The following is a 26,623-nucleotide window of genomic DNA, read 5'->3' as shown; positions in this document are numbered from 1 at the left end:
ATGGTCCCCCACAGAGACCAAATTACTGGAGATGAGAGCAGTCCTTCTAATGTTGCAAGCCTTTTAGGAATGCCTCCCTCTGAGGACTGTAGCAATTCAGACAGACAAATATAGCTGTTTGGTATATCAGCAAGCGACGGGGAACACAGTCTTATCCTCTGTGAAGAGAGGCCATGAGAGTATGGAAATGGGCAATGTCTTCCAGCTGCTTTCTTCTTGCAACTCACATTTCCGGGAGTTCTAACATGTTGGCTGACAGACTCAGCAGGTCCATTTTGAGTCCTCATGAGTGGTCCCTGAATTCTTCAGTAGCGAGAAAAGTCTTCGACCTTTGGTCCTTGCTGCGATCTCTTTGCCTCCCCAGTCACCCACAAATGCAGCAATTTCTTTGTCCTGATTTCCCCAGCAGGGGAGTCACTGAGAGATGCTCTAGTTCATGATTGGCCTCTGGGTCTCCTATATGCTTATCCTCCCATTCCTCTAATAGCCATAGTCCTTCAGAAAGCTCATCGCCTGATGACCCCTCTCATCCTCATTGCCCCTTTCTGACCTCGTCAGGCGTGGTTCTCCTTCCTGAGGTCTCATCTGAAGTATCCTTCTTGGATAATAGATCCCTCTCCGGATCTTATTTCCCCCATCCCTGGGGGCTTCCACTTCCCAATCTCCAGACACTTCATCTAACCGCATGGTTTCTCCAGTTTCAGTAATCCTTTTGCAGTCCAGGCTTCCTTCCCCGGTGGGGGACATTATTTTGGCTTCTCAAAAACTGTCTACAAAGAAGGTATATTCCATTAAATGAGAAGGTTTTCCATTTGGGCCAAACAAAGAAATCTGGATCCCTTTTCAGTCCCTATCCCTGATATTTTGCTCTTTTTATCTTCTATTTTTCAGAATGGGGAGAGTTTTTCTGCCATTAAGCTACAGTTGGGTGCTGTATCTAATTTCCATATTAATAATGAGCCTACCTTTTCTTACAGTGTGTGCAAAGCCTTTCTGGAAGGAGTGCTTCTTCTTAGGCCTACTATTAAGGATCCATCCCAGCCATGGGATTTGACCTTGGTGCTGCAGTCCCCAATGCAAAAACCTGTGATCATCCAGAACTTGGACTTTTGTACACAGATTTAGTTCGTTGAGGTCCAAAATCAGATGTAGGTCCCCAGGTCTTCTTTGGCACCAAAAAGAAGTGAGAGTAAGTTGCAGACTCTCGACCTGTTGGGACCTCCTGAATGGTTCTTTTTCAAAGAAGGTCTTGAACCTAGAGATAGGCCAATTCCCTTTGGCGGGTTGGAATGTCTGAGAAATTTTAGAAATGGAGGGGGCTGAGAAAAGGGAATGGGGTAACCCCTGTAAATAATTTTTAGCACCATTGATTTGAGGTGAGATTTGTTCAGGCTAGTGGGTGAAAGGAGAATCTACCCCTGACTGCCTCCAGGGCAAGATAGTTGGGCAGCATCTCAGGAACGCTGAAAGGGCTTCTCCGAGGAGTTCCCGGGAGTCCTGGTTCTACGGACCCCCTCTGCATCTGCGACAGCATCTGCCATTGAATCCTCTGCCCCAGCTTGGAGAAGAGAATTCCTGGGGAGCATCCTGAAAGGAAGACTGAATCCTCAGGAATCAAAGCTTCTTACTTTCTCTTTGGCTCTTAGAAAAGGACTGCTGGGGAGTAGAAAACTTGATCCCTACCACGGAAAGAGTCTTGCCTTCCTGCCTTCTTTTACAGATGGTCCAAACAAGGTGGAGCCGTCAAAGGGGGAGTTTGTGAAAGACGCCTTAAAGGGCAAAGCAAACCTGAAAAGGCAAAGCCAGGTATGCCGTCAAATACAAATGCCACTGTCTGCCGCTCGAGAGGTGACCTCCACAGTATTGGAGATCAATCTCATCAAAGTATCAGCCAAAGAGGTTAGGGTAGATTGTCTTGGAGAGACCAGTTTGAGACTCTGAAGGCTACAACTGTGACAGGGAAGTAGTAAGCTCTGAAACCAAATCCCACTGAAGCTGGGTAAAATGGGCCAAGTGATTAGTTGCTCTCAGTCCAAAGACAGCGAAGGTAAATTCCTCCGGTGGAAGTCTGGGGGATCGGTCTCCCTCCTCAAAATCTATGTCCTCAGTTAGGGACTCTCTGGGGGAGTCCAAGTACCTCCTCTTACGAGGGGGTTCCTCCACATTGGGCTCAGGGGAGGACTCAGAAGAGGATGGGTACCCCAAGTGGGGCAGTGCCCGCCTGAAGGCGCTCACAGGAGGGCTGACCCTGGAAGGATGAGGAAGCCTCAGAATCCAAACTGGAGAGTGGCTGGGCAGGACCTAGAGAAGGAGAGGTAACTGCCAAACTGGAGAAGGTCCTCTCTACCACCCGGAAGGTGGACGGGCTGGACGATGCTCTCCCCCCTTCCCAGTGGCCAGGGCCACCTGGGAAGGGAGAACAGACACTGACGCAGCACCAAAGCCTTCCTGATGATATCCGCCCCAAGCTGTCCAGAACCAAAGCCCTCAAGGGAAGGGAATGGCCAGAAAAATCCCGACCCGAACCCAGCCCCAGTGAATCCGCACAGACTTCATGCAGATGAAGTGCAGCCTGTTCCGCCAAGGTTAGAGGAACGTAACTAGCCAGGAACCCTGATGGTGTCGAGAAGGGGGGGGGGTACCTGACCGGCCTCTCACTAGAAATCCCCTGGTCCTGACATTCCAAAACCAGATGGATTGGAAGAGGAGTGTGGAGTCCTGCAGATGGACAGGGTCCCCTAGCCACCTGGGCCAGGATGGCAGCAAGCCCAACTAAATTTGGGCCTTAAGGAAAACTCATCATCCTATCCATATCTGAGGGAAGGAGACTTCAGGAGGATCTGGACATAGCTGATGAGTGGCTTGACAGAGCTGGAGATCTGACCTTGGAGTCCATCTAGCTATGGTCCTGAGATAGGGATCTGCACTGACGAGTTGGATCCGATTTTGTAGATGATCAGGAAAAATAACTCTCGATAATAATGGGCTCCAACAGTTCTGTCAGATTCCAAAGTCCAGCAGGATCTGAAATTTTAGATGCCGTGCGGGATAGATCCGACAAGTGTGTCGGATCCAGGGACAGCTTGCACCTACTCAGATCTGAAGGCCTCCTCTCTGCCGAAGTTTTGGATCAGACCATCTGATCAGAGGCTCTCAGAGAGGTGGATCTCTGATCCAAAGCCTAACAGGCTGGGCTCTGATCTGGGCATCTGCGGTCCAAGAGCCTAGGCTTCTTAGAAAGAAATGAAGACGCCCCTCCAAGGGAGGGGGAAGCCTCTTCTTCGGTTCCTGAGAGGGCTTGGAGGGAGAGTCCAAGGGCAGATGATCACCTTGAACTAAGCCCTTCAACAACAGCTTACTGCAGCACTCCATAAGGGCCCTGGGGTTGAATGCGGCACAAATGTCACATTCAGCCTGCAGGTGCGCCGACCTTAAGCAGTACAGACACTTCTTGTGCGAGTCGGAACATGGCATCTTCTGACTGCATAAGGAGAATCTGTTTAAACCGGAGGGTTTCTTAGCCATGTCAAGCTAATCACACTCAACACACACAAGCTATAGAAATCTAACCCCCAGAAACAAAACAAAGGGATAAAGATTTTTTTTTTACTACCCTAAAGCAAAAAAGGGTGGGAAATGGTACTACCGTTAGAAAGGGGGGGGGGGGGATCTCAACTAAATTAAAATATTTAGCAACCGGAAGGGGAGTTAAAACTAACTACCAATAGAGGTATATAAATAACTTATAAAAGATAACAAAAAGGTAAGAAAACCTCAAGTAAGCACTTACCTGCTATGAGGCAGCCCTAGTCTGGATCACATCCGAAGCGTTTCAGCGGCAAACGAGAATGCAGGATTAGAAGGTAGCAAGGGATTATGGGAGGGGAGGAGCTTGAGCTCTAGATCTGTCTGAGAAGTTGCCAGCTAGGATCCAAGACCCATCTGTGATGAATAAGGACACAGAGCATCAAGATCATGTTTTTGCCCAGAGCTGTTGCCACGATTCTACCTTACAAGTACTGTTAGAAAATCCTTTAAATGTTTCAAATGTTCCTCCAGAGCTTGAACTCTGCCTGTTCTTATCAGTCAGCACAAAGCAAAAGGAAATATCACAGGTTATCCCACATGTGGTGGAGATAATCAGCCCCATATTCATAGCGGTTCACACACACATCCCTGGGAGACAAAAATGAATACAGCCACACCCATACTCCCAAATGTGAGGCTACCAGCAAGAACAAAACTGGCAGTATCTAGCCATCACAGTTTGTCCATTTTCATATAAAGGTAAGGACTGCAATGGCACTGAAATTACTAATGGTTCAGTCTGTTATACAGTTGCTGCAGGCATTACACCAATGGAGCCAAGATATTACACAAGTTTACAGGTTTCCTTAGAAAACAGTACTCTGCTGTTATCAGGCAGTGGGATTGAATACTTGAAAAAAGAGAGAAAATGCTGTTAAACAGCAAACTGGTTTTGCAATGTTAAATTATTTAGATGATTTCAGCAGTGTTGTGCAACAGCAGCAACAGTAATGCAATCAAAGCACAGATATGCACGAGTCAAATACCATACAGAAGCATTATCACAGCCATTTACAACTACGTACTCTAGGGTTCCCAGTAATCTAATATTACACAGTCACTAATCTTCTACTTGAATACCACTGAAGATTATATCGTATGACAAAAGTATATACTGCTTTAACGGAATATCAGCATTTGAAAAAAAAATGGTGAATGCTTAACCTTCTTCAGGAGAAGTAGAAATTGGAACTGCTGTGAGGTCATTTATAACGTAGTCAAATGTTCTGCCTTCTTCCGCATACCTCTTCAACAGTGGAACACAATCTTCTACTAAAATCTGAAAAAAACAATGCACATTTCAAATTATGTTTCGGCTCACAACAGTGACACTTACCTGAAAAGAACTTAACATGAGAAGCAGCTTTGCCTCATTATGGCATACCAGCAATTTATAGCCCAAGATTTTAGGAGCAGCGGCAATTTTGCAAAACAAAAAAGCAGTGAGACAATTTCAGTCAAAGGCTTCTAACACTTTACATATGCAATGCATGTCTTCTCAAACGTCATCATAGCATTAACACAGAGGGTTGTGCAGCTGTCTCCAGTTCACATCTTCAATGCCCTCATTACTATCACTCCCCAGTAGCACTCTTCAGTAACATTTTCAAAGCAGTGTTACACTAGAGGCTGCAACGATACAAGGACGGAACACAATTATTCACTTGCTTGCTTCTGTTAACTGGAAAAGTCTGACTGGGCAGAAAGCCTCTTTTCAGTCAAGGTGCACAGAGAAAAGCTCCACAGACAGATACATACGCATATGCATGCTCCAAAGAAAGCTATAAATGTACAAACATGCAGTGCAGTCATTTGAAATTGTGAGGGAACACCAACAGAGGCCAATGTAAACCCTTGAAACCTCAGTTCTTTCACAACACAATTCAAGGAAACTGACAAGAATGAACTCAGGAAGGGTTCAAAGAGGCTTATAAGCACAGATAAGGCTCAAATCATTCTGACAGTAAAGGCAAGCCACCTGACAAAAAATATCTTAATTAGTGCCTACATATACATAACAGTCTAGCTTTCTCTGAAGCAAAGTCAACAGGACCTCCATCAAAATATCTCCAAGGGAGTACTATAGGAAGGGTACAGGATACAAACTACTAAACACTGCCAACAATGAGGCTACCTCTTAAGTTTGATCTGCTCTGGGTTTAAACATTTACAGTGATGTTAGAAGAAAATATGAACCCTGGACCAAGAAGCAACAACACAGAAGTTCCGAACAAAAACACTACAGAGAAATGGCAACAGCGTTGTTGTAGTTAGGTGTTATTAGGCCAAGACACCTTTCCCATTTTCCTAAAAAACAAAACAAAATGGGCATACAATGATACAGCCAAGGCTTACAAGACCTGTCTTGGTTAATGGCTAACCTGCTCTTTCTAAGGAAAGTATCAAAAAACAGAACATCAAGAGATGGCATGATTGGATGTACACAAATACACACCACATTCTCAAGCCATTTATCTGGGCATTAAAAACAGAAATCCACTTTAGTTCAAAGTCAAATCTGAAACAGCTCTGCAAACACATTAAAAGTCTAGCAACAAGTCACTACTTATTTTACTGAATGGAAAGTCCTCTGATGGGGACAGCTTTAAAGGTCAATTGCTTTCATTTTTATTACGCTTCTAAAAAGTAACTGTCTTTATGGAAGATGAAAAAAATGCTTCACATCTCCACTGAAGTAATGGCCACTAGAAAGGTAAAAGCAAGAAATCAAACTTTATGGACTCACCATTACCAGCAGATAAGAATATCTGAATGCTGTTCTCTCCCTTTTTTGAGAGAGGTTGGAAGAACTCACTCATACGCAACATGCAATTCCCATACATACAGTGACCAGAGGTTAGACTCGAACTCTGGACCTTATGTACATGATTACCTTTAACATTATACCACTGTGTCTCAAATCAAAAGCAGCAGTCATCGTTAATGAAAATGGTCAGCCTCCAGCATAAAAGACTGATAACCACAATCAGCTGCAAACCATAGTCAGAGAAGGGTCCAAGGACAACAGAGACTAGGCTGAAGACCTCAGCAGTTGACTGGAAGAAAAGCACATGAATTAAAGAAATACTTAGATCTCTAGCTCCTTGGCAATATGGAGGAGTAGGTGAAGCCAAAGATGAAAAGATTTGCCTATTGTATGACTCTGAGAAAGTCGCTTAATCAGACACCACTGAAATTTGGGAAATTTGACTAGGTTTCTCAATGATCGCCTTACGAGAATGCCTAATAAACTTACTATGAAGCCAGTCTCTGAAAAACATTTGTGAAGATGAAATTCAGATATGGCTGGACCAGGACAGGAATATTGTACACAAGGAAAGTTGTTGGTGGAATGCAGAAGTCCAGGAAGCTGTCAAAAGAAAGGAGGGGTGCAGGAAGAAGTGAAAGACAAAAAAGATGGACCAGTCTAAGAAGGTATACTGGATGGCTAACAAAGGCTAAGAGAATAGTCACAATGACAAAGAACAAAACATCAGAGAAACTCTACTAGCTCATGGAAAATGACTAAGCAGATGGCACAAAGAAGCTCTCCAGCAGCAAGGCAATGATGAAAAAACTGATGGAATAAGTACTTCCAGAAGCTTCTGTATAAAAATGCTACAGTAAAAAGCATCTGTATGAAGAAAGCCTTAAAGAAGCTGTACTGCCCATTAATGTCACAGGAAGGAGAACATGCCACAGTTGAAATACAAAGTGCACTAGAGAAGATGTTAGGGAAAATACCTGGCTCAGATGAATGATCAAGATATTAGTTGTAGTCAGAGGAGGAATAGTTTCTGACCAAAGTCATCATGGTTATGAAGAGAGGTGTATCCCAGGAGACTAGAGAGTAAGCATTCTAGTGCTAGTGTGTACAACAATAAAGAAGACATTCGCAATTGCAGGCAGTACAATGATATCAAACACCCGTCCAACTGAATGAACATGCAGCACACAGTGATTGAAAAAGCACAGTAATAGACAGCATGATGGGAGATGAGCAGTTCAAATTCAGATAAGGATACAGTTCAACTAACCTGATGCCCTCAGTGAGACAAACTGTGAAGAAGAAGTAGGAGATGAGGAAAAAAGTCCAACTGGGCATGCATAGACTTGGAGAAAGCATATGACAAGGTCCCAAGAAAGTGGATTTGGGTAATGGATTTGGGTAATCCTGAGGTGGTTAGAAGGCCTGGAAACATTGGTAAAATTATTGCATGCTATGTAAGTATGAACAGGGTTCAGACTCTTGGATGTATATCAGGATTCGGCTTAGAGCTCACCACTGTTCATACTGGGGAACTACTGTTCATACTGGGGAACTACATTAGCAAACAGGTCACAGGGGACAGATTAACAAAGGTGCTAAACCCTGACCGTGTGCGTCTATGAGCAGACTTTGAACAGCTACTTCATTAAAGACAGGGGACTGGGATACAAAACTGAAGGCAAAGCATGATATTGTGTATAGACAAGACAGTGGTCATGGCAGGAAACAAGGAAACAGAATAAGGTGCAAATTAAGATACAAGGGAAAATATGAAAATATTTGGACAGTTTAACAGCTTCAAGTATCTGCGAGTTGTGACTGAGAAGGTAAGCCTGAATGAGAAAGTCAAAGCTAGAATCAGAGCTGCTGCAGCCAACTGGTGCCGAGTGCCAGGGGGTAGTGTGTGACAGAAGAATTCCAAAACAGCTGAGAAGTACTACTGTATGGTGCAGGATGCTTGGCAGTGAAGGCAAAGCAGTTGTGGAAGCTAGAGGTGATGGAGATGAAGTGCCTGAACAGGCATTAAGAAGATGCATACTGTGGGACAGGAGGCAAAAAGAGGAATCCAATGTAGCCCAACTGCAGAGAAGAGATTTGGAGACGACTTGGGAGACATTATGAAAGCAATAAAACACAAGGATGTTTAGCCAAAAAGCAGACTGCACGACAGAACACCTACAATAGTCAGGCATGACAGGTGGTGAGAGAAAAGCACCTCTGAATCAAGAGAGGTGGCAACAGTTCATGTGAAATTTCAACCTCATGTTAAAATGAGCAAAGGAAGGTGATGACGATCAGAACACTCTTTGAAGTAGGGTCTACATTTGAATAATTGCAAGTACATTCTCAGTGTACAGTTCATTTCGTGATCTCAAAACACAGCATCTGTGTGTAGATACAAGGGAGTATCTACACGGCTAAACATGAGGAATAACTTCTGAACAACTAAAGATACACAACTGTACAGCTGTAACACTTACAAATGACTCCCTGCTACATGTAGCTAAGAAAGACTGCAGAGACTAAGGATAGAAAGTGGTTACAAAAGCACCTACTGCAAGGAGCCATCTCACAAATCAACAGATATGCTGTACCTTAAGGGAAGAGTAACGATCTACTTTTGCACAGAATTCACATGTAATACAGAATTAGTAGAAAGACAGGCATTCTGAAGAAAAACACAGAAGGCTGACCCTCCAACAAATAAAAGGGTCTCCTGGACTGAACACAAAAAAAAAATGCACTGTCATGACGATATGCACCACTGTTAAAACAACTAAAAATGAAAGTCTAGCATGAACTCTTGGCAAAGCACAGGCAGTGCTCCCTCAACTGAAAACGTACTTCGCAACATCTGTAAACAGCCTGCGAGTGTGTTAATACCAGGCTCTACCTACCAATGGTACTACTTCATACCCAGAAAAAAAATGGCTGCCCAGTCAAATCCCTCCTGAGCTCATGACCTCTACCATGCCAAAAGCTAAAATATCCACTCTATGCAAGAAAGGTCCACCAAAACAAAATTATCATAAAGTAAGATCCTAAAGCTGCTGAAATGACAGCTCCTTCACAAGCAAGATTGGAAGGAAAGCTCTTCGTGAAACCTAAAAGAATGTTCGTCAAAGGACAGACGCACTTGCATCTTGTCTACGTTTCCATGAGAAATCTAAAGCCTAGACAGAGTGTTGGTTGACGAAAAGGTCCATGTCCAGGGTCAGCAACTGTGAAGGAAAGGGGAACTCCCTTTGCCCCAATGAAAAAAAAAATAAATTGTTCACAAACCGTCTATGCTTACAGAAGGCAGAAGTAACTATATGCATGCTTATTATCTGGAAGTGTGGACACTAAACCTACTGTAAACAAGGACTGCCTGGAAAACACTGCACAGTGGAGTGCTTCAAAATTCAAATGCAATAAACATTCACTCACTGACGGTAAGTTCTTTACAATGGAACTCAATAAACATTCACTCAGTCATGAATACCAACTTTTTATCTCATTCCAACTGCAGGGATGCCTCAGCCTACAATCACTAGACATAACATAGAAAATTAATTCTAGATAGGATGGAGTAAAGAAAGAATAAAAAGGACAAAACTAACTTACAGTTCATTAACAAGAACAGCAGTACTGTGGAATCAATTTCCGTAATGTTATTCTACTTTATTCTGAGGAATTTGTGTGCCCCTTCATTGTATTACACTTAACACTTCTGTTCACGCAGTCTCTAGTCACCTATTTGTTTCACCTTGACATTATCTCTTATTCAAGGACGGGGTCCCTGAATACTACTTTGACTCTTCAGGGAGAGAATGACCTTGTGGTCTTCATTCTCTAGGACTGCTGGGCTCCTCTTCATATGTGCATTCTTAGAGTAAAGGAGTGGGTGGTCAAATCCTGCCATAAACCGCAGGCAAGCCCTCCAAGGAAAGAATGACTTTACGGTCTACACTCTCCAAGACTGCTACTCCTCCAATAGAGAGAGAGAGACAGACAGATGTATAGAGGATAGCTGAGGAGCAGGAATCAAATATGTGACTCGGGTGATACCACTGTAAGGGATCCAAAATTGAGCAGATCTAGGATGGCATCACCACTCATCATCCTACTCATGACCCCCACTACTCTGCTTCTAACTGCCTATCTAGCAGTTATACAGACATGTGCAGACCCAGACCAGGACACATTCCTGACCACAAGCAGATCTGTCCACCACCTCACAGGACGAATGCATCCTTTCCTCACTGTTGCACATCCAAGTTGGTAAATTGCCTTGCAAATGACAAACTTATTAGAAAAATGTGTTTCAAATAGTCTTTTTACTCATCTTGGAGTTAAGGAGGAAAACAATTTCAGATTTATGGAGCAGTGTGTAAGCCCTGTAAGAACAATGTTTTGCTTTTGTTTTACAGATAATTATTTAAGGTTAAAACATTTTAAATATATTTTATATACAGGTTCAATAAACTAACTCAACTACTCAATTATTCAAAGTGAAAGAACCACATTTTAAACTTAGTTTATTAAATGTTACATAAAAAATCATTCACTTTAGTTTTTTGCCTTCTAAATTTTGAAGTAATATTTACATGCTTCATATTCAGCCAATTTGAGGCAAGTAACGGAGTCCCAAAATGTGTGTAAGTGTGTGGGTGGGTGGGGGTGGGGGGGATTTCCAAAGGAGAACAGAGAATATCAAAATAAGAAGTTATGTACTCACCATAACGTTCCATCTGAGTAGGTAAACTTCATTTGTCAGCAACCTATGGGATTCGGATCTGACCTCGGATCCAAGCCGGCAGTTTTCAACAGCTTTAGATCCAAGCTCAAAGCTCCTCCCCCTACCCATAATCCACTGCCAACCCTGACTGACCTCAGATCATGTCTGCCCAAAAGCAGATACTACTCGAAGACTAATACTTTCAAGATAAAGAGGGCAACACCCATGGACCCGAGTATGAAAACATTCATAAGTGAGAGGGCAGGAGGGAGGGATGGTTGCTGACAAATGAAGTTTACCTACTCAGATGGAACGTTATGGTGAGTACATAACTTCTTAATCTGAAGTAGTTAACTTCATTTGTGCAGCAACCTATGGGACAGAGTCCCCAGCTACCTGAACCTTGGGCGGCCTTCATGGAAGGATGTTACGGAGAACTGCAGAGCCAAAGGATGCTCTCCCTCTGGAGATAATGTCCAATTTATAGTGATTGATAAAGGTATGAGATGAGGCCCAAGTGGCTGCCGAACAAATATCATCCAAAGAGACTCTAGCTCTAAAAGCCGTAGAATTAGACATAGACCGAGTAGAGTGGGCATGGACTCCCTGAGGTGCGGGCCTGCCAGAACTTTCATATGCCAAAAGGATACACTGAGAGATCCATCTAGACAGCGTGACTTTAGACACAGATATACCCAAGTTAAATTTGGCAAAGGAGACGAACAACTGGTCAGATTGCCTATGACCAGATGTCCTGTGGATGTAGAAGCGAAGTTGTCTATGCACATCCAGTGAGTGCAAACTTGTATTCCCTTTTGTTTCGGTAATTAGGGAAGAAGACTGGTAGGTTGATGGACTGGTTAATATTCGATTCAGAAGCAATCTTGGGAAGAAAGGAGGTATTGGTCCTGAGGTAGACTCTATCCTTGTGAAAAGTCAAATATGGGGGTTTTACACAGAGGGCCTGTAGTTCAGAGACCCTTCGAGCTGAGGTGATAGCGACAAGAAAGGTAGTTTGCCATGACAAGAATTTAAGATCTACTGAAGCTGCAGGCTCAAACGGGGGAGCTGTTAAGGCCTGAAGCACCAGCGTTAAATCCCAAGGAGGGACTACATCCTTCACTGGAGGTCTGAGCAGAAAGGTGCCCTTCAAAAAAGTCTTACACAATTTCGTAGTGATCAAAGGGCCCAGTTCATTTCCCACATGATAATGAGAGACAGCTGCTAGTTGAACATTGACTGTGGAGGAGCTAGCCCCCTGATGAAACAGCCCTGACAGGAAGTCTAATACCGCTGGTAAAGGAGCTGTGAAAGGATCCAAAATTTTGACGTTCCGCCCAAATGGAGAAATGTTTCCATTTGCTACTATAGACCTTTCTAGTAGAAGGCTTGTGCGCTGCTACTAGAATAGTTTTAACTGAGGAAGAGATACCGGGAGTCCTAGCTACAAGTGGAACTGGAGCAGCCAAGCTGTGAGCTTGAGATTGTCCAGATTCGGGACTGGGAAATCTAGGGGATGGGATATTAGATCCGGACGGGGATCCAGAATCCAAGGGGGATTCACCAGATGAGACCAAAGGTAAGGGAACCAGGGTTGATGAGGCCAGAATGGGGCAATGAGGATAACTCTGCTCCCCAACCGGCTGCCTTTCTGCAGAAACTTCAGCATCAGAGGAAGAGAAGGGTAAGCATAAAGTAGACCGGGAGGCCAAGCATGCACCAGAACGTCTCTCGGCGGTTCCCCGGAGGGGGAAATGAGAGCGAAGTAGTCATAACATTTTGTGTTCGAGGGAGAAGCAAAGAGATCGCAACAGGGTTGACCCCATTCGGCGAAAATCTGATTCGCTATCTCAGGATTCAGAGACCACTTGTGTGGTAGCAGGATGGTGCAACTTAGTCTGTCCGCTAGGATGTGGGACTGCCCCAGAATGTGCATTGCTATAAGAAAGCGGTTCGTGGAGATCGCCCATTCCCACACCCTCATGGCCTCTCGACAGTGTGGGTAGGACCTGGTTCCCCCCTGTTTGTTGATGTACCAAACAGACATATTGTCTGACTGAATCGCAATAGTTCCTATAGGAAGTTCGCAATAGTTCCTATAGGAAGAAGGTGCTGAAGTGCTTGCAACGCTAACAGCACTGCCCTCATCGCTAGGACATTGATAAGCAGAGAGGTCTCCACGGGGGCACACGTGCCTTGGACTGTCCTGCCCGAACAATGCCCCCCCCCCCACCCGAGGCAGGAGGCGTCCATGGTCACAGTGGCTAGGGGAGGGGCCATAGAAAAGTGTCATCCTTCCTAGAGGTTCGGAGATTGGAGCCACCATAAGAGGGCCCTCTTGCAAGCCCTGCTGAGGGGAACGGGATGGCTCAGAGGAAATCGAAGGAAGGCCCACTGGACCTGGAGGGTCCATTGCAAGACCCTCAGGTTCAAACGTGCCATTGGCAAAAGGTTGATTGCCGCCACCATTGAGCCTAGAGCCCTCAGGACCAATGCCGCCGGGGGAGCTGGAGAATGTAGAATGGCCCGCACATGAAGCCTCAGGGTTCGTAGCCGGTCTGTGGTCAAGAAAGCTAGGAGCTTGTTTGTGTCTAATCTTGCCCCTATGAAGTCTATAGTCTGAGTCAGGGTAAGAGATGACTTCTCTATGCTGATAGTGATCCCCAGCTGGGAAGCTAGACTAAGAAAGTAGTTTCTGGCTGCGCAGAGTAGATGCCTTGTCGGGGTGGTCAGGAGCCAGTCGTCCAGGTAAGGGTAGACCTGGATTCCCTGGAGCCTCAGGTGGGCCGCAACCACTGCTAACACTTTGGTGAACACCCTGGGGGCTGTGGTGAGACCAAAGGGAAGGACCCTGAATTGGAAATGACTGGCTCCTAGCCAGAAGCGGAGGAACCTTCTGGATCACCTGTCCATCAGAATGTGGTAGTACGCATCCTTGAGGTCTATAGAGCACATCCAGTCGTTCTCCCGCAAAAGGGGGAGAATGGATTGAAGGGTGACCATGCGGAATGTCTCTTTGGTTACTGACAGGTTCAGGGGGGAGAGGTCGAGGATAGGTCTTAAGTCCCCCGTCTTTTTTGGCACCAAGAAGAACCTGGAGTAGAACCCCGACCCGCACTGGTCTGGGGGAGGGGACGTGTTGGATGGCTCTTTTTTCCAGAAACTGTTGGATTTCTGTTGCTGCGGCCTCCCTCTGATCGGGTGGGACATCGGGGAGGTATCTGGGGCTGTGTGGGTAAAGAGAAAAGGGAATCTGATATCCTCTGGATATAACGCGAAGCACCCAGCGGTCTGTCGTGATGGACTCCCAAGCTGCTAGGTGCTTCGAGAAATGCCTCCCGACTGCCTCCAGAGTGGAGCAGTCGGGCAACCCCTCAGGGGTGTTGCGTGGGTTGGTCCGAGAAGGGTTCTCTGGATCCAAAGTTCCGCGGGCCCCCTCTGCCTCTAGGGCAGCATCCACCCTGCCCTCCTCTGCCGCGGAAGGGCTGAGAGTCCGGAGCGGGACTGTTGCGACTTCTGGAACCACATCTTCTTCTGTCCCTTTTGGTTCTTGGAGAAGGACCTCTGGGGAGCAGAGAAGCAGACTGACAGCAGACAACGTCTTCCCGTCCTTCTCGCTCTGGACCAAGGTATCGCAAACAGTTTTGCCAAAAGGGGCAGAACCATCGAAAGGGACATTAGCGAAAGCCACCTTGAAGGGTTCCACGAAATCACAGTGCCGGAGCCAGGCCTGACTCATGACAAGGCCCGCTCCACTGGCTCTAGTGGCTCCCTCCGTGGCATGGGATAGTAGCCACAAAGAGGTGTTTGATATGGATCGGAGAGTGGCCATCCGGGTGGAGTGCAAACGTTTGTCCTCCGCTGACATGGACTCTGGGGGCGACGCAGCATACTCTTTGATAAGGTCCCGCTGCAGTCGAAGCACTTGTGCCATGTAGTTCAGCGACCTCACAGAGAAGGTACCCGAACTAAAGACCCGCTTCCCTAAACGGTCCATCGACCGAGACTCCTTGCTCGGGGGATGAACCGAGGGACTCTCCTGAGCTAGTTCCCTCTTGGTGGCCGCCACCACCAACATGGCATCTACAGGGGGACCCTTACTCCAGTGGGACTTGTCAGAGGGTGGGCTAAGAATCTTTTCCGGGTGCTTGGGGACTGGCTCCACAGTGTCCGGCTCCTTCCATGCCCTGGTAGTAATCAAATCTACCAGGGGGTCGGCCGAAGGGAACACCCAAGAGGTAGACGGGCCTGCTTCAAACGCCTCCAGGAACACGGATTCGTCCGAGGTAGGCTTTGGGGCAGACCACCCCCCCCATTATCCTGAGCATCTCCATGATGTCACCAAATGAGACATCTTCAGGGGGTGATCTTGGAGAGCCTCCCCCTCATCCAAATCAGTGTCCTCAGCCAAGAACTCGGGGGAGTTCAGGTGCCTCCTTTTGCACTTTCGCTTGTGAGGAACCTCCTCAGGGGGGCTGTCCGAGGAGGTCTCACCAGCCATGTCTTGTTCCAAAGGAACAACCTGGGACGTCAGAGCAGGCTATCCCTGGGGCCGGGTGATGGAAGTTGGGCCCAACAGAGGAGTGCAGGGTGGAGCCGTGGCAAGGGCCGGGGACCTGGAATCTCTCGTCAGGGCCCTCTCCACCACGTTGAATGCCGAGGCAGAGCTGCTCTCTCTGGGATCCGAAAGCAGACCCTCACTCAGATCCAATGGACGGATCGGGGCCGGCGCCGAAGCGATCGGATCCGACGGACCAGTATGCGCTGACCTGGACGGAGCCGAAGGCATACCGATACCCCCGGATCTGAAGCTCAGCCCTCGGCTCCGAGAGCTCGGATCTGAAGAAAATGGACCCGACAGACTCGAGGGAAGTGTCGGCGCTGAAGTACCCGAGACTATCGGCGCCGACACACCCCCCAGCTCCAAGGCTGCACGGCTCCGAAGACTCCAAACCCCGACGGGGAAGGAGCTATCGGGGCAAAAAAAGGGGTTGAGCTCCCCCCCCCGGAGGGGGAGGAGGCAGGAGCACTCCCATCTGCAGTTGGGCCTGGAGGAATCTTCTTATCATCCGGTCCAAAATCTGCATCCATGAGACTTCGGGTTGATCTCGATGAGGCCACAGAGGCGGGACGGGAGTGTCGCCTCGATGACCTCGAAGGAGATCGGATCTCCTCCTCCTCAGGACCTGGTGAAAAGCACGGGGAACAGATCCGAGACGGAGGAGACCCAGATGTCCTGGAGGGAGGAGACCGCTTAGCCGGGGGGGGGGGCCGAAGCGGAGGCCTCGGCCCACCACTTGTGGTGCTTCTCCCTCCTTTTCTCTTTCCTGGCCTCCCTCTCCTCTGGGCCTAAGGCGGGAGGTTGAGTCCCGGCCGGGGGGGAGGGAAGCAGGAGTGGCAGCTGCCGCAGCGAGAGCCACAGGAGGACTGGAGGTAGAAGCCGAATCCAGGGGCAGAAGACCCGCCAGAATCAGCTTAGACCTCCAGTCCTCGAGTGCCCTGGGGTTGAACGCCGCACAGATGGAACAACCGGAAGACAGGTGTTCAGCCCCAAGGCACAACACACACACACACAGTGTGGCCATCCACCGGGGACAGCTTATGGCCACACTCAGTGCACTTGGAAAAGATCAATTAAGAGAGAAAAACACACACGTTAGGCCACACACACACACACACACACACACACACACACACACACACACACACACACACACACACACACACACACACACACCCCTAATGGAACCACGAAGGAAGGGGGAGGTAAATGACAAAAATATAGTGTTAAACTAGAGAGGGTTTTTACAAAAAGGGGACCTGTAAACACTCATAACCAAAAAAAAAACTGAAGGAGAGGAAAAAGGTAAGTTTTTTTCTCACAAAAGTCTCTAACGCCTGGAGCTGTAGATCAAACTGCTGTTGGACAACCGCGGCAAACTAGATCTGGGGTCAGTCAGGGTTGGCAGGGGATTATGGGTAGGGGGAGGAGCTTGGAGCTCGGATCTAAAGCTGTTGAAAACTGCCGGCTCGGATCAGAGGTCGGATCCGAATCCCTTAGGTTGCTGCGCAAATGAAGTTAACTACTTCAGATCTCACTGTTCCCTTTTCAGATATATATTTTTGCAAATAGGAAGTCAGACTTTACACCTAATGCGGGGACTGCCACCGCACTCATTATACCCATCTATATCTAATCTCTCTTTCAGTCTGTGTGTGTGTGTGTGTGTGTGTGTGTGTGTGTGTGTGTGTGTGTATATATATATATATATATATATATATATATATATATATATATATATATATATATATATATATATATATATATATTGTTGTGTCTTTTGGCTTTTCCCGGTTAGGGGTCGCCACAGCGGAACTCCGGTCCGCTAATGAATGGTAGTTGATTTTTACGTGCCGAGTTACCAGCCCTGACGCACAACCTTCAACGAAGGTATGCCCATTCACACATGTCTCCACGCAGAAGACGCTCTAGCGGAGAATCGAACCGGACAATATATATATATATATATATATATATATATATATGGGTCTACTTCTGTTTCCCGAATTCCCACTTAAACTACAAAAATCCAAACAATAACAGGTGGTGTGGAACAGCTAAATGCACTGATGAACCAAAAATAGAAGTAACAGCAACAAAAAAGAGGCACAGTATAACCATCCATGTATAAACAGGTCTATTGCAGCCAAGCTTTCGAGCCAAAGCTCTTTATCAAGAATAAAGCACTTCATTTAAAACCACACAAATAATAGTCAACACCAGACAATCAGAAAACACAGTTATCCCATTTTGGGTACAATTACTTCACTAAAGTGACAGTTTATAAAAATCTAAAAGCATATATAATATATGATAGTTACTAGCCAACATATGACTGCTTAAACCTTAAAACAGGTTCAATATTATTCACTTTATTCAAATCAGGGAACACATCTGACCCAAAAAAATGTATCCATTTATATTCAGCTCTCTGTCATAGTGACATCTCCTCCCCTCTTATTCTTAAATACCCTTTGAAAAACACTGAATTTGAGCACATGCTCATTTCCTTTTTTCTATAATATGCTTACTTAGTGCATTAGTCTCAGCTCCTCTACATATCTCAGATAAATGTGACACTATTCTTTCTTTAAATTTACAATTTGTTTTGCCTATGTAAAAACAAAGGCATTTCTCACAGTTAGCTAAATACACTATATTTTGACTATTACATGAGCCAAAAGTTTAAAAAAAAAATCTAGTTTGTGTAATAGGATGTAAAAACTCCATCTCCACGTTAATATATTTACAATAAGCAGTTATAACAGGGAACCATATTCCTAACATTAGGACAAAATCTTTCATCATGTATCTTAAAGTCTTTGTAACAGAAGAGCTGTTTCAAATTCTTCTTCTTATAGATAAAATAGGGCCTAGTTCATACTTTCTTTTTAACATTACTATCAGAATTTAAAATGGTCCAATTTCTTTTGATAATAGATTGGATCTGCTGAGAATGTCTATTATTTCATAATGTAACCTAACTTCTGTGCATCAGCAATCTTTGATATATTAGGGTCAAGCTCCGTACTACTATTTCTATATAAATATGGTTTACTTATATTCATACGTTCTAACATATTCAGCATTATTAACTAACAAACTTTTATCATAACCTCTGGGTACAAAATCCTGTGTCACAGTACCAATCTCTGCCATAAAACCTTTTTCTGTAGTATTTAGCCTACTGGCTCTTAAAAACATGACTTTTCACCATGCATTTATAAATATGTTTTGGGTGCATGCTGGAATTTTGAACATATCTAGTTGTCTGTACCCCCTTCCTATATACAGATGTATGAAAATTGCCATCTATATTAGATAGCTTCACGTCTAAAAAGGTGATCTCATCTGGTGAATAACACACCTCAAATTTAAGGAAATCAGTACTTTGTTGCAAATGCTCTACAAATAACTCAAGCGTATCTTTGGTCCCATTCCATAACAAAATAATATAATCTACGAACCATTTGTAAAAAAATCAACTCAACATTTCAATATCCATTTGTCCTAGGGTCAAATATAGTAAGCTCTTCCCAACTAGCCAGAACAATGTTTGCATAGTTATTGGCTACTGGTCCACCCATAGCTACTCCTGATGTTTGATGGTATACTTCCTCTTTAAACATAAAAACATTATTATTCAAAACTAATTCAAGAAGAGAACATATCAGCAATATTTTGCTAGCTCTAAAATTACTATAACTGACTAAAAAGTTTCTAACAATGAATCCCTACTACATGAGGGATAACAGTGAATAGGGATATAATCTCCAGAGTTGCAAAAAGGACATTTGTCATGTCTTTATCAGCCATAAACCCCCCCTAGGGATTCCAAAAATTCACAAGTATTTTTAATGAAAGCTCTACTTTATTTCAATAATGGTTTCAATTGGTCTCATTGGGGGATGCAGCAGATCCTTATGGATTTTAGTAAACCATAAATTACAGGACATACTGGATGTTGTGTATACAAATAACTGTATTGTTCAGGAGTAACAGCTATCTGCATTAGATAGTCATACAATTCATTCTTAATTCTATAAACCATCGTATTCAATTTAAAATCACAGTTTTGCCCCCTTTATCGACTATCAGTGTTGGTTCTGAAACGAGAAGCAGTACTTTCATATCTAATAGTACGGCAACTGTTACAGCTTTTCTGAAAATGTGTGAAAATGACCTTTATGATTTATTTTTTAAGGGAAAGCATCTAGTTTTGTAATCTTAATACAACTGAGAGAAAAGCATTGTTTGATTTTTGTGCTAGGACTGATATTACTCTCAAACCAGCCGATAAAGGTGGCAAAACTGTGATTTTAAGTGCTGATCAATACTACCAACTGATGAATTCAGACAAGGTCATAAATAATCTTGAAGTGAATAAGACGGTTTATAGAATTAAGAATGAATTGTATGACTATCTAATGCAGGTAGCTGTTACTCCTGAACAATACAGTTATTTTTATACAGAACATCCAGTTTGTCCTGTAATTTATGGTTTACATAAAATCCATAAGGATCTGCTGCATTCCCAGTGAAACCGATTGTCTCAGGGAGACAGTGGGCCACTACGGCCATGTCTAAATATTTGGACCAACAATTGAAACCATTATTGAAATATAGTAGAGCTTTCATTAAAAATACTTGTGAATTTTTGGAATCCCTAGGGGGATTTATGGCTGATAAAGACATGACTGACGTCCTTTTTGCAACTATGGAGATTAAATCGCTCTTCACCGTTATCCCTCATGTAGTAGGGATTGATTATGTTAGGGACTTTTTAGTCAGATATAGTCATTTTAGAACTAGCAAAATATCGCTGATATGTTCTCTTCTTGAATTAGTGTTGAATAATAATGTTGTGTTTAAAGGTGAAATATACCATCAAACATCAGGAGTAGCTATGGGTGGACCAGTAGCCAATAGCTATGCAAACATTGTTCTGGCTAGATGGGAAGAGCTTACTATATTTGATCCTAGGACAAATGGATATTGAAATGTTGAGTTGATTTTTTTACAAATGGTTTGTAGATTATATTATTTTGTTATGGAATGGGACCAAAGATACGCTCTAGTTATTTGTAGAGCATTTGCAACGAAGTACTGATTTCCTTAAATTTGAGGTGTGTTATTCACCAGATGAGATCACCTTTTTAGACGTGAAGCTATCTAATACAGGTGGCAGTTTTCATACGTCTGTATATAGGAAGGTGGTACAGACAACTAGATATGTTCAAAATTCCAGCATGCACCCAAAACATATTTATAAATGCGTGGTGAAAAGTCATGTTTTTAAGAGCCAAAAGGCTAAATACTACAGAAGAAGGTTTTATGACAGAGATTAGTACTATGAAGCAGGATTTTGTATCCAGAGGTTATAATAAAAGTTTGTTAGTTAATAATGCTGAATATGTTAGGTTAGAACATACGAATATAAGTAAACCATATTTATATAGAAATAGTACGGATCTTGACCCTAATATATCAAAGATTACTGATACACAGAAGTTAAATTACATTGTGAAATATAATAGACATTCTCAGCAGACCTAATCTATTATCAAAAGAAATTGGACCATTTTAAATTCTGATAGCAGGAACTAGGCCCTATTTTATCTATAAGAAGGAGAAGAATTTGAAACAGCTCCTCTGCTATAAAGACTTTACGATACATGATGAAAGATTTTGTCCTAATGTTAGGAATATGGTTCCCTGTTATAACTGTGCTTATTGTAAGTATATCAACATGGAGACAGAGTTTTTACATCCTATTACACAAACTAGACTTATTTTTAAAACTTTTGGCTCATGTAATAGTGAAAATATAGTGTATTTAGCTAACTGTGAGAAATGCCTGTTTTTACATAGGCAAAACAAATTATAAATTTAAAGAAAGAATAGCATCACATTTATCAGAGATACGTAGAGGAGCTAAGACTAATGCAGAACAAGGCAATGGGCATGTGTTCATATTCAGGGTTTTTCAAAGGGTATTTAAGAATAAGAGGGGCGGAGATATTGTCAATATGACAGACAGCTGAATACAAATTTATAAATATTTTTAGGTCAGATGTGCTCCCTGGTTTGAATAAAGTGAATAGTATCAAACCTATTTTAAACTTTAAGAAGTCATATATTAGCTAGCAAGTATTATATATTATTATATATGAGTTTAGATTTTTATAAGCTGTCACTTTAGTGAAGTAATAGTACCCCAAATGTTATAACTATATGTGTTTTCTGACTGGCTGGTGTTGACTATGGTTTTAAATGAAGCAATTTATTCTTGATAAAGAGCTTTGGCTCAAAAGCTTGGATGCAATAAACCTGCTTATATGTGGATGGTCATACTAAAGTACAAAAATGACGAGATGATGTTGCTGAAAATTTAGTTTAATGTTCACCCGGATCACAGTAATTTAACTCCGGAAAACTAACCATTTGGCCGCCATGGTGAACTTTCCCTCTCCACTATAGTGCGATCTTGGAGTTGATATATTTAGTTGGGGGGGGGGGGTGATGGGCAAAGCGTCCTCCCTCCCCCACTTGGGTGGGTCTGATTTGCTTCAGTTTCTTTTTTAAAGTGTTGGTGGTCATGTGCTTAGTTTCCCAGAGTTAAATTACACTGATCCGGGTGTTCGTTAAAATAAATTTTCAGCAACTTCATCTTGTTCAACTACATGGGATTTTGGTAAATAGAAGTAGATCCATATAGAGAGATGTACATTATGTGTGTGTGTGTGTGTGTGTGTGTGTGTGTGTGTGTGTGTGTGTGTGTGTGTGTGTGTGTGTGTGTATACACACATTATATATATATATATATATATATATATATATATATATATATATATATATATACACACACACACACACACAGAGTTTATATAGAGAGATTATATATATATATATATATATATATATATATATATATAGAGAGAGAGAGAGAGAGAGATAAATATACACATACATATACATATTATTTACTTGGGAGATCAATACATCTTGGAGAAACACAGCAAATAACAACAAAACTCCTCCAGTGGACCAGCAACTGAACTTACTCTGGGCATTAGATATAAATATTAGCAATTCTAATAACATCCAGTACAGAAAACATGTAATTTGCTGATCCAATAATCATTTGCTGGTGGTACGCTACAGAAATTTTGGTGTTATTCTTTGCTGTGGTTTTCCATTTAGCAATGGGTGCAAGATTGCAGGTTACATCTCAGAGAAAGGGGAAAACTCAAATCTCAGACTTGGCACTTTTGCACTTTCCAGTCTTTCTGTTCTGGGAAATGAAGTAACGAGTTTCGGACATTCAAATGTTTAACTTATTTATTAGCAACATTTAAACAAGGTAAGTAATTTTTTGACTACGTGGACTATAAATATTCATACACAAGTCTATGTCAAATGTTTGAACTACAGTTTGAATGCTAAAACTAACAGTTTTAATCACAAAGATTCAAATAATAAAACTTGTAATCACCCAGATTCATACAAAATCAAAAAAAAAAAAAAACTTTTTTCCAAAGGGGCAGGCCACCATGCAGCCTCCACACTCCCTGACAATTATACACAACACCTCTGAGACAGCACTATAGTGGGAAAATAGCAAATTCTTGGATCCCCAATACACACAGGTAAACAGAGTCAATGTTTGCAAAATTCATTTTTGTACTTCACAGCCGATAATTCAGGGTTTCAAACTCTTTTAGAGTCTGAGTGTTTGTTAATATATATTTTTGGTAGTTATAGTCACATTTAAAGACACTGTAGGTTTAGAAACTAATTTTCACCGAGCATGCGCAAATGTAAATGGAGAACATTATACAGACTTCCTGTTTATGTTATCCCATACTGTTCTTTCAGTTTATATTATCCTGCCTTCTCACTGTAATTAGCATTTTAACTCTGTACTGCTGCCATGCCTTTTCCCCCCTAAACAAAGTGATTTTTGCTATGATTATGATGTTACACATATAAATACAGAGACAGTCCTTGAATGTGGATTAAAACTGCTTGCAAGTTCCACTGGTTACTGGGATACATATGGAGATTCACTTTGGAAGTGCTGTCAGGGAGGGAAAGGCTACAGGCGATATATTTTTTTATTATTAAAATAAACTACAATTACTGGCTGCTACTATTACCTCTCAGCTAATGAAAAGTAAAATGCACATGCAAGTCACGCACAACAGAAAGTACAGTTTTGTACCTACCATAAATGTAGATGTTAGAGTGCACATACAGCTGCAGTCATTAAAGATGGGTTATCCTGCCGTCAGGCGGGTCCTCGGTCGGCCGAATTCCAAAGTCTAGGTCCGGCGTCGGTTCTCGTCGCTTCTTCCCTGACGTCAGTGCGGCAGGGGTATAAAAGAGGCAGCCGACGCCATTTTCTTCAGTTTTTCTTGCCCCAGATGTCAGGTGCCCCCAGAAGGAAGGCAAAACATAAAATTATGCAAACATGCAATATAGATAAATCAAAAACAGTAGTTGCAAGCAAATACACCATAAAAGAATACCCCAAATAGGTTGTATGATAAAGGTGTTTGTCCTAAGGCCTGTCCTAAGAGGGGATGGAGGGAGGGTAACCTGGACTGCAGCTGTATAAGCACTCTAACATCTACATTTATGGTAGGTACAAAACTGTACTATGTTCATCGTGCATACAGCTGCAGTCATTACAGATGGGTAGAATCCCAAAGCTAAGTAAGGGTGGTAGGCACTAAGTGGAACTAGGAGGGGCGAGGGTGCCCTGCAGGACTGCTGTGGCAAAGCCCGCTCTAGATTTTGAGTAAAGTGGAAGGTGGTAGTGCTTGGAGAAAGTGTGCACTGAACTCCAAGTAGCTGCTTCCAAAATGTCCTTGGTAGGGACCCCCCCCTGAGGAAAGCTGCAGAGACAGCTGTAGCCCTGGTGGAGTGGGATCTGATGTATACAGGCACAGATTTTCCATGAAATGAATAACAAAAGCGTATGCAGTGGGCTATCCATTTTGAAATTGTCTGTTTGGAAATAGCCTTTCCTTGAGCACCTGTACACAGGACACAAAGAGCTGCTCAGATTTCCTGAATGACTTTGTTCTGTCCAAGTAATAACGAAGTTGTCTGTGAATGTCCAAGGAATGCAGTAGTCTCTCCCCTTTGTTCTGTGGATTTGGATAAAAGGTAGGTGAATGAATGGTCTGATTCAAAGCTACACTGGATACTACCTTTGGCATGAAGGTAGGGTTGGTTCGTAAGGAAACTCTGTCCTGATGCAAAATGATGAATGGTTGCACAGCCATGAGGGCTTGTAGTTCCGAAACGCTGCGTGCTGAGGTAATAGCCAGAAGGAAGGCTGTTTTCCACGACAAGTATTGTAGCTCTGTTGAAGAAGCCGGCTCAAAGGGAGGCAGGGTCAGCTTTTCCAATACGAAGTTGAGGTCCCAAGCTGGGACTGGTGGTTTCCGTAGGGGTTTTATATTTTTTGCCCCTCTGAGGAACTGCCTTAATAGAGGATGTGAGAATAAAGGAGGATCTGTATTGTATTGTGCAGAAATGGCTGAAGCGTGGATCTTGATGGAGGAGAAGGAAAGGCCACTGTTTAACATCTCAGCTAGGTACTGTAAAATTTGAGGTATATTTATTACCCAAGGATTCTGGCCCTTTTCTTGATTCCAGGAACAAAATCGTTTCCATTTGGCGGAGTAAGCTTTTCTAGTAGAGGGTCTTCTGGCCTCCAAGATGACATCCTGCACCTCCTTGGAGAGGAGACTCTGTTGGGAAATTAAGGTATTCTCCATGCAGCTAGATTTAGGGTTTTGAGCTGGCTGTGAAGGGTTTTGTAATTGTGCTGGGACAACAGAAGAGGAACTAGAGGTAGGATTCATGGTGGTGAGTGTGTCAGGCTCTTTAGGAGAGGATACCAGTGCTGTCGTGGCCAGTCTGGAGCAATGAGAATCATTTGTGGCCTCTCTGCTCTGGCTTTTAATAGAACTTTGGTCAGTAGAGGAAGAGGCGGGAAGGCATAGACTGTCAATGTTGTCCAACTGAAAGAGACTGCATCCACTTTCCAGGCCTGTGGATGATAGGTCCTTGAACAAAATTTTTCCAACTGGTGATTTCTGTGGGTAGCAAATAGATCAATGTCTGGCTGTCCCCATGCCCGAGTTATCTTTGAGAAGACTTGAGGACGCAACTTCCATTCGTGTGGGTCTGTCATATTTCTGTTTAAGTTGTCTGCCAGTGTGTTTTCCTTCCCTGGCAGGAACTGTGCCTGTAGTTGAATTTGTAATTCCAGTGCTGTGTTCCACAGGGTCATGGCTTGCCTGCACAGGGGGTATGAATGAGTTCCCCCCTGTTTGTTTATGTACCACATGACTGTGGTGTTGTCTGTCCTTATCAATAGCTGGCCTGGATGCAGTAGGTCTTTGAAGGTCATAAGAGCATTTTGCACGGCTAGCATCTCCTTTTGGTTGATGTGTAGGTGCTTCTCTTTTTGGGACCATTTTCCCTGAATGCACTGATCTTCCATGTGTGCTCCCCAGGCGTAGTCTGAGGTGTCCGTTGTGATGATTGGAGTTGCTTGAGGTAAACAGAAAGGGAGACCTGTGTTTCTTTGGCATGCTTGAGCCCACCACAAAAATTCCTTTTGAAGGCATAGAATGAGTGGTATAATTGTTTCCAAGCTGTGGCTGTGTTGAGACCATAAGTTTTTTAGGTACCATTGTAGTTTCCTCATATGCAGCTTTGCACATGGTATTAGTAGGATGCAAGATGCCATGAATCCCAGAGCCTGCAGGACTTTCCTTGCAGTTAGTCTGGTGAAAGTTGCCATTTTGTTGAAGTATTGAGACAGTTGCCCTTGTTTGTCTGGCGTGAGGTAGGCCATCTGGGTGGTTGTATTTAAGCTGGCACCCAGGAAAATTATCTGTTGAGAAGGTATTAGTTTTGATTTCTTTTTGCTCACTGTGTATCCCAGGTAGTTTAACAGTTT

General features: G+C 43.5%; 1 protein-coding gene across 1 annotated transcript in view; it reads right to left on the bottom strand.

Annotated features, from left to right (window-relative positions):
- Positions 1-26,623, bottom strand: part of SMS (spermine synthase) — a 676,859-nt gene that overhangs the window by 288,166 nt on the left and 362,070 nt on the right. Inside the window, exon 8 of the mRNA XM_044072287.1 lies at positions 4,753-4,867. Within this exon, the coding sequence (XP_043928222.1) occupies positions 4,753-4,867 (115 nt within the window). The remainder of the gene's footprint in view (positions 1-4,752; positions 4,868-26,623) is intronic.

The sequence above is a fragment of the Protopterus annectens genome, chromosome 5.part0, assembly GCF_019279795.1.
Source record: "Protopterus annectens isolate FY-2018-M chromosome 5.part0, PAN1.0, whole genome shotgun sequence".
NCBI classification, from domain to species: domain Eukaryota; kingdom Metazoa; phylum Chordata; order Ceratodontiformes; family Protopteridae; genus Protopterus; species Protopterus annectens.
Note: the sequence above shows the minus strand (reverse complement) of the source record. Positions and strands in the feature narration are given on the sequence as shown.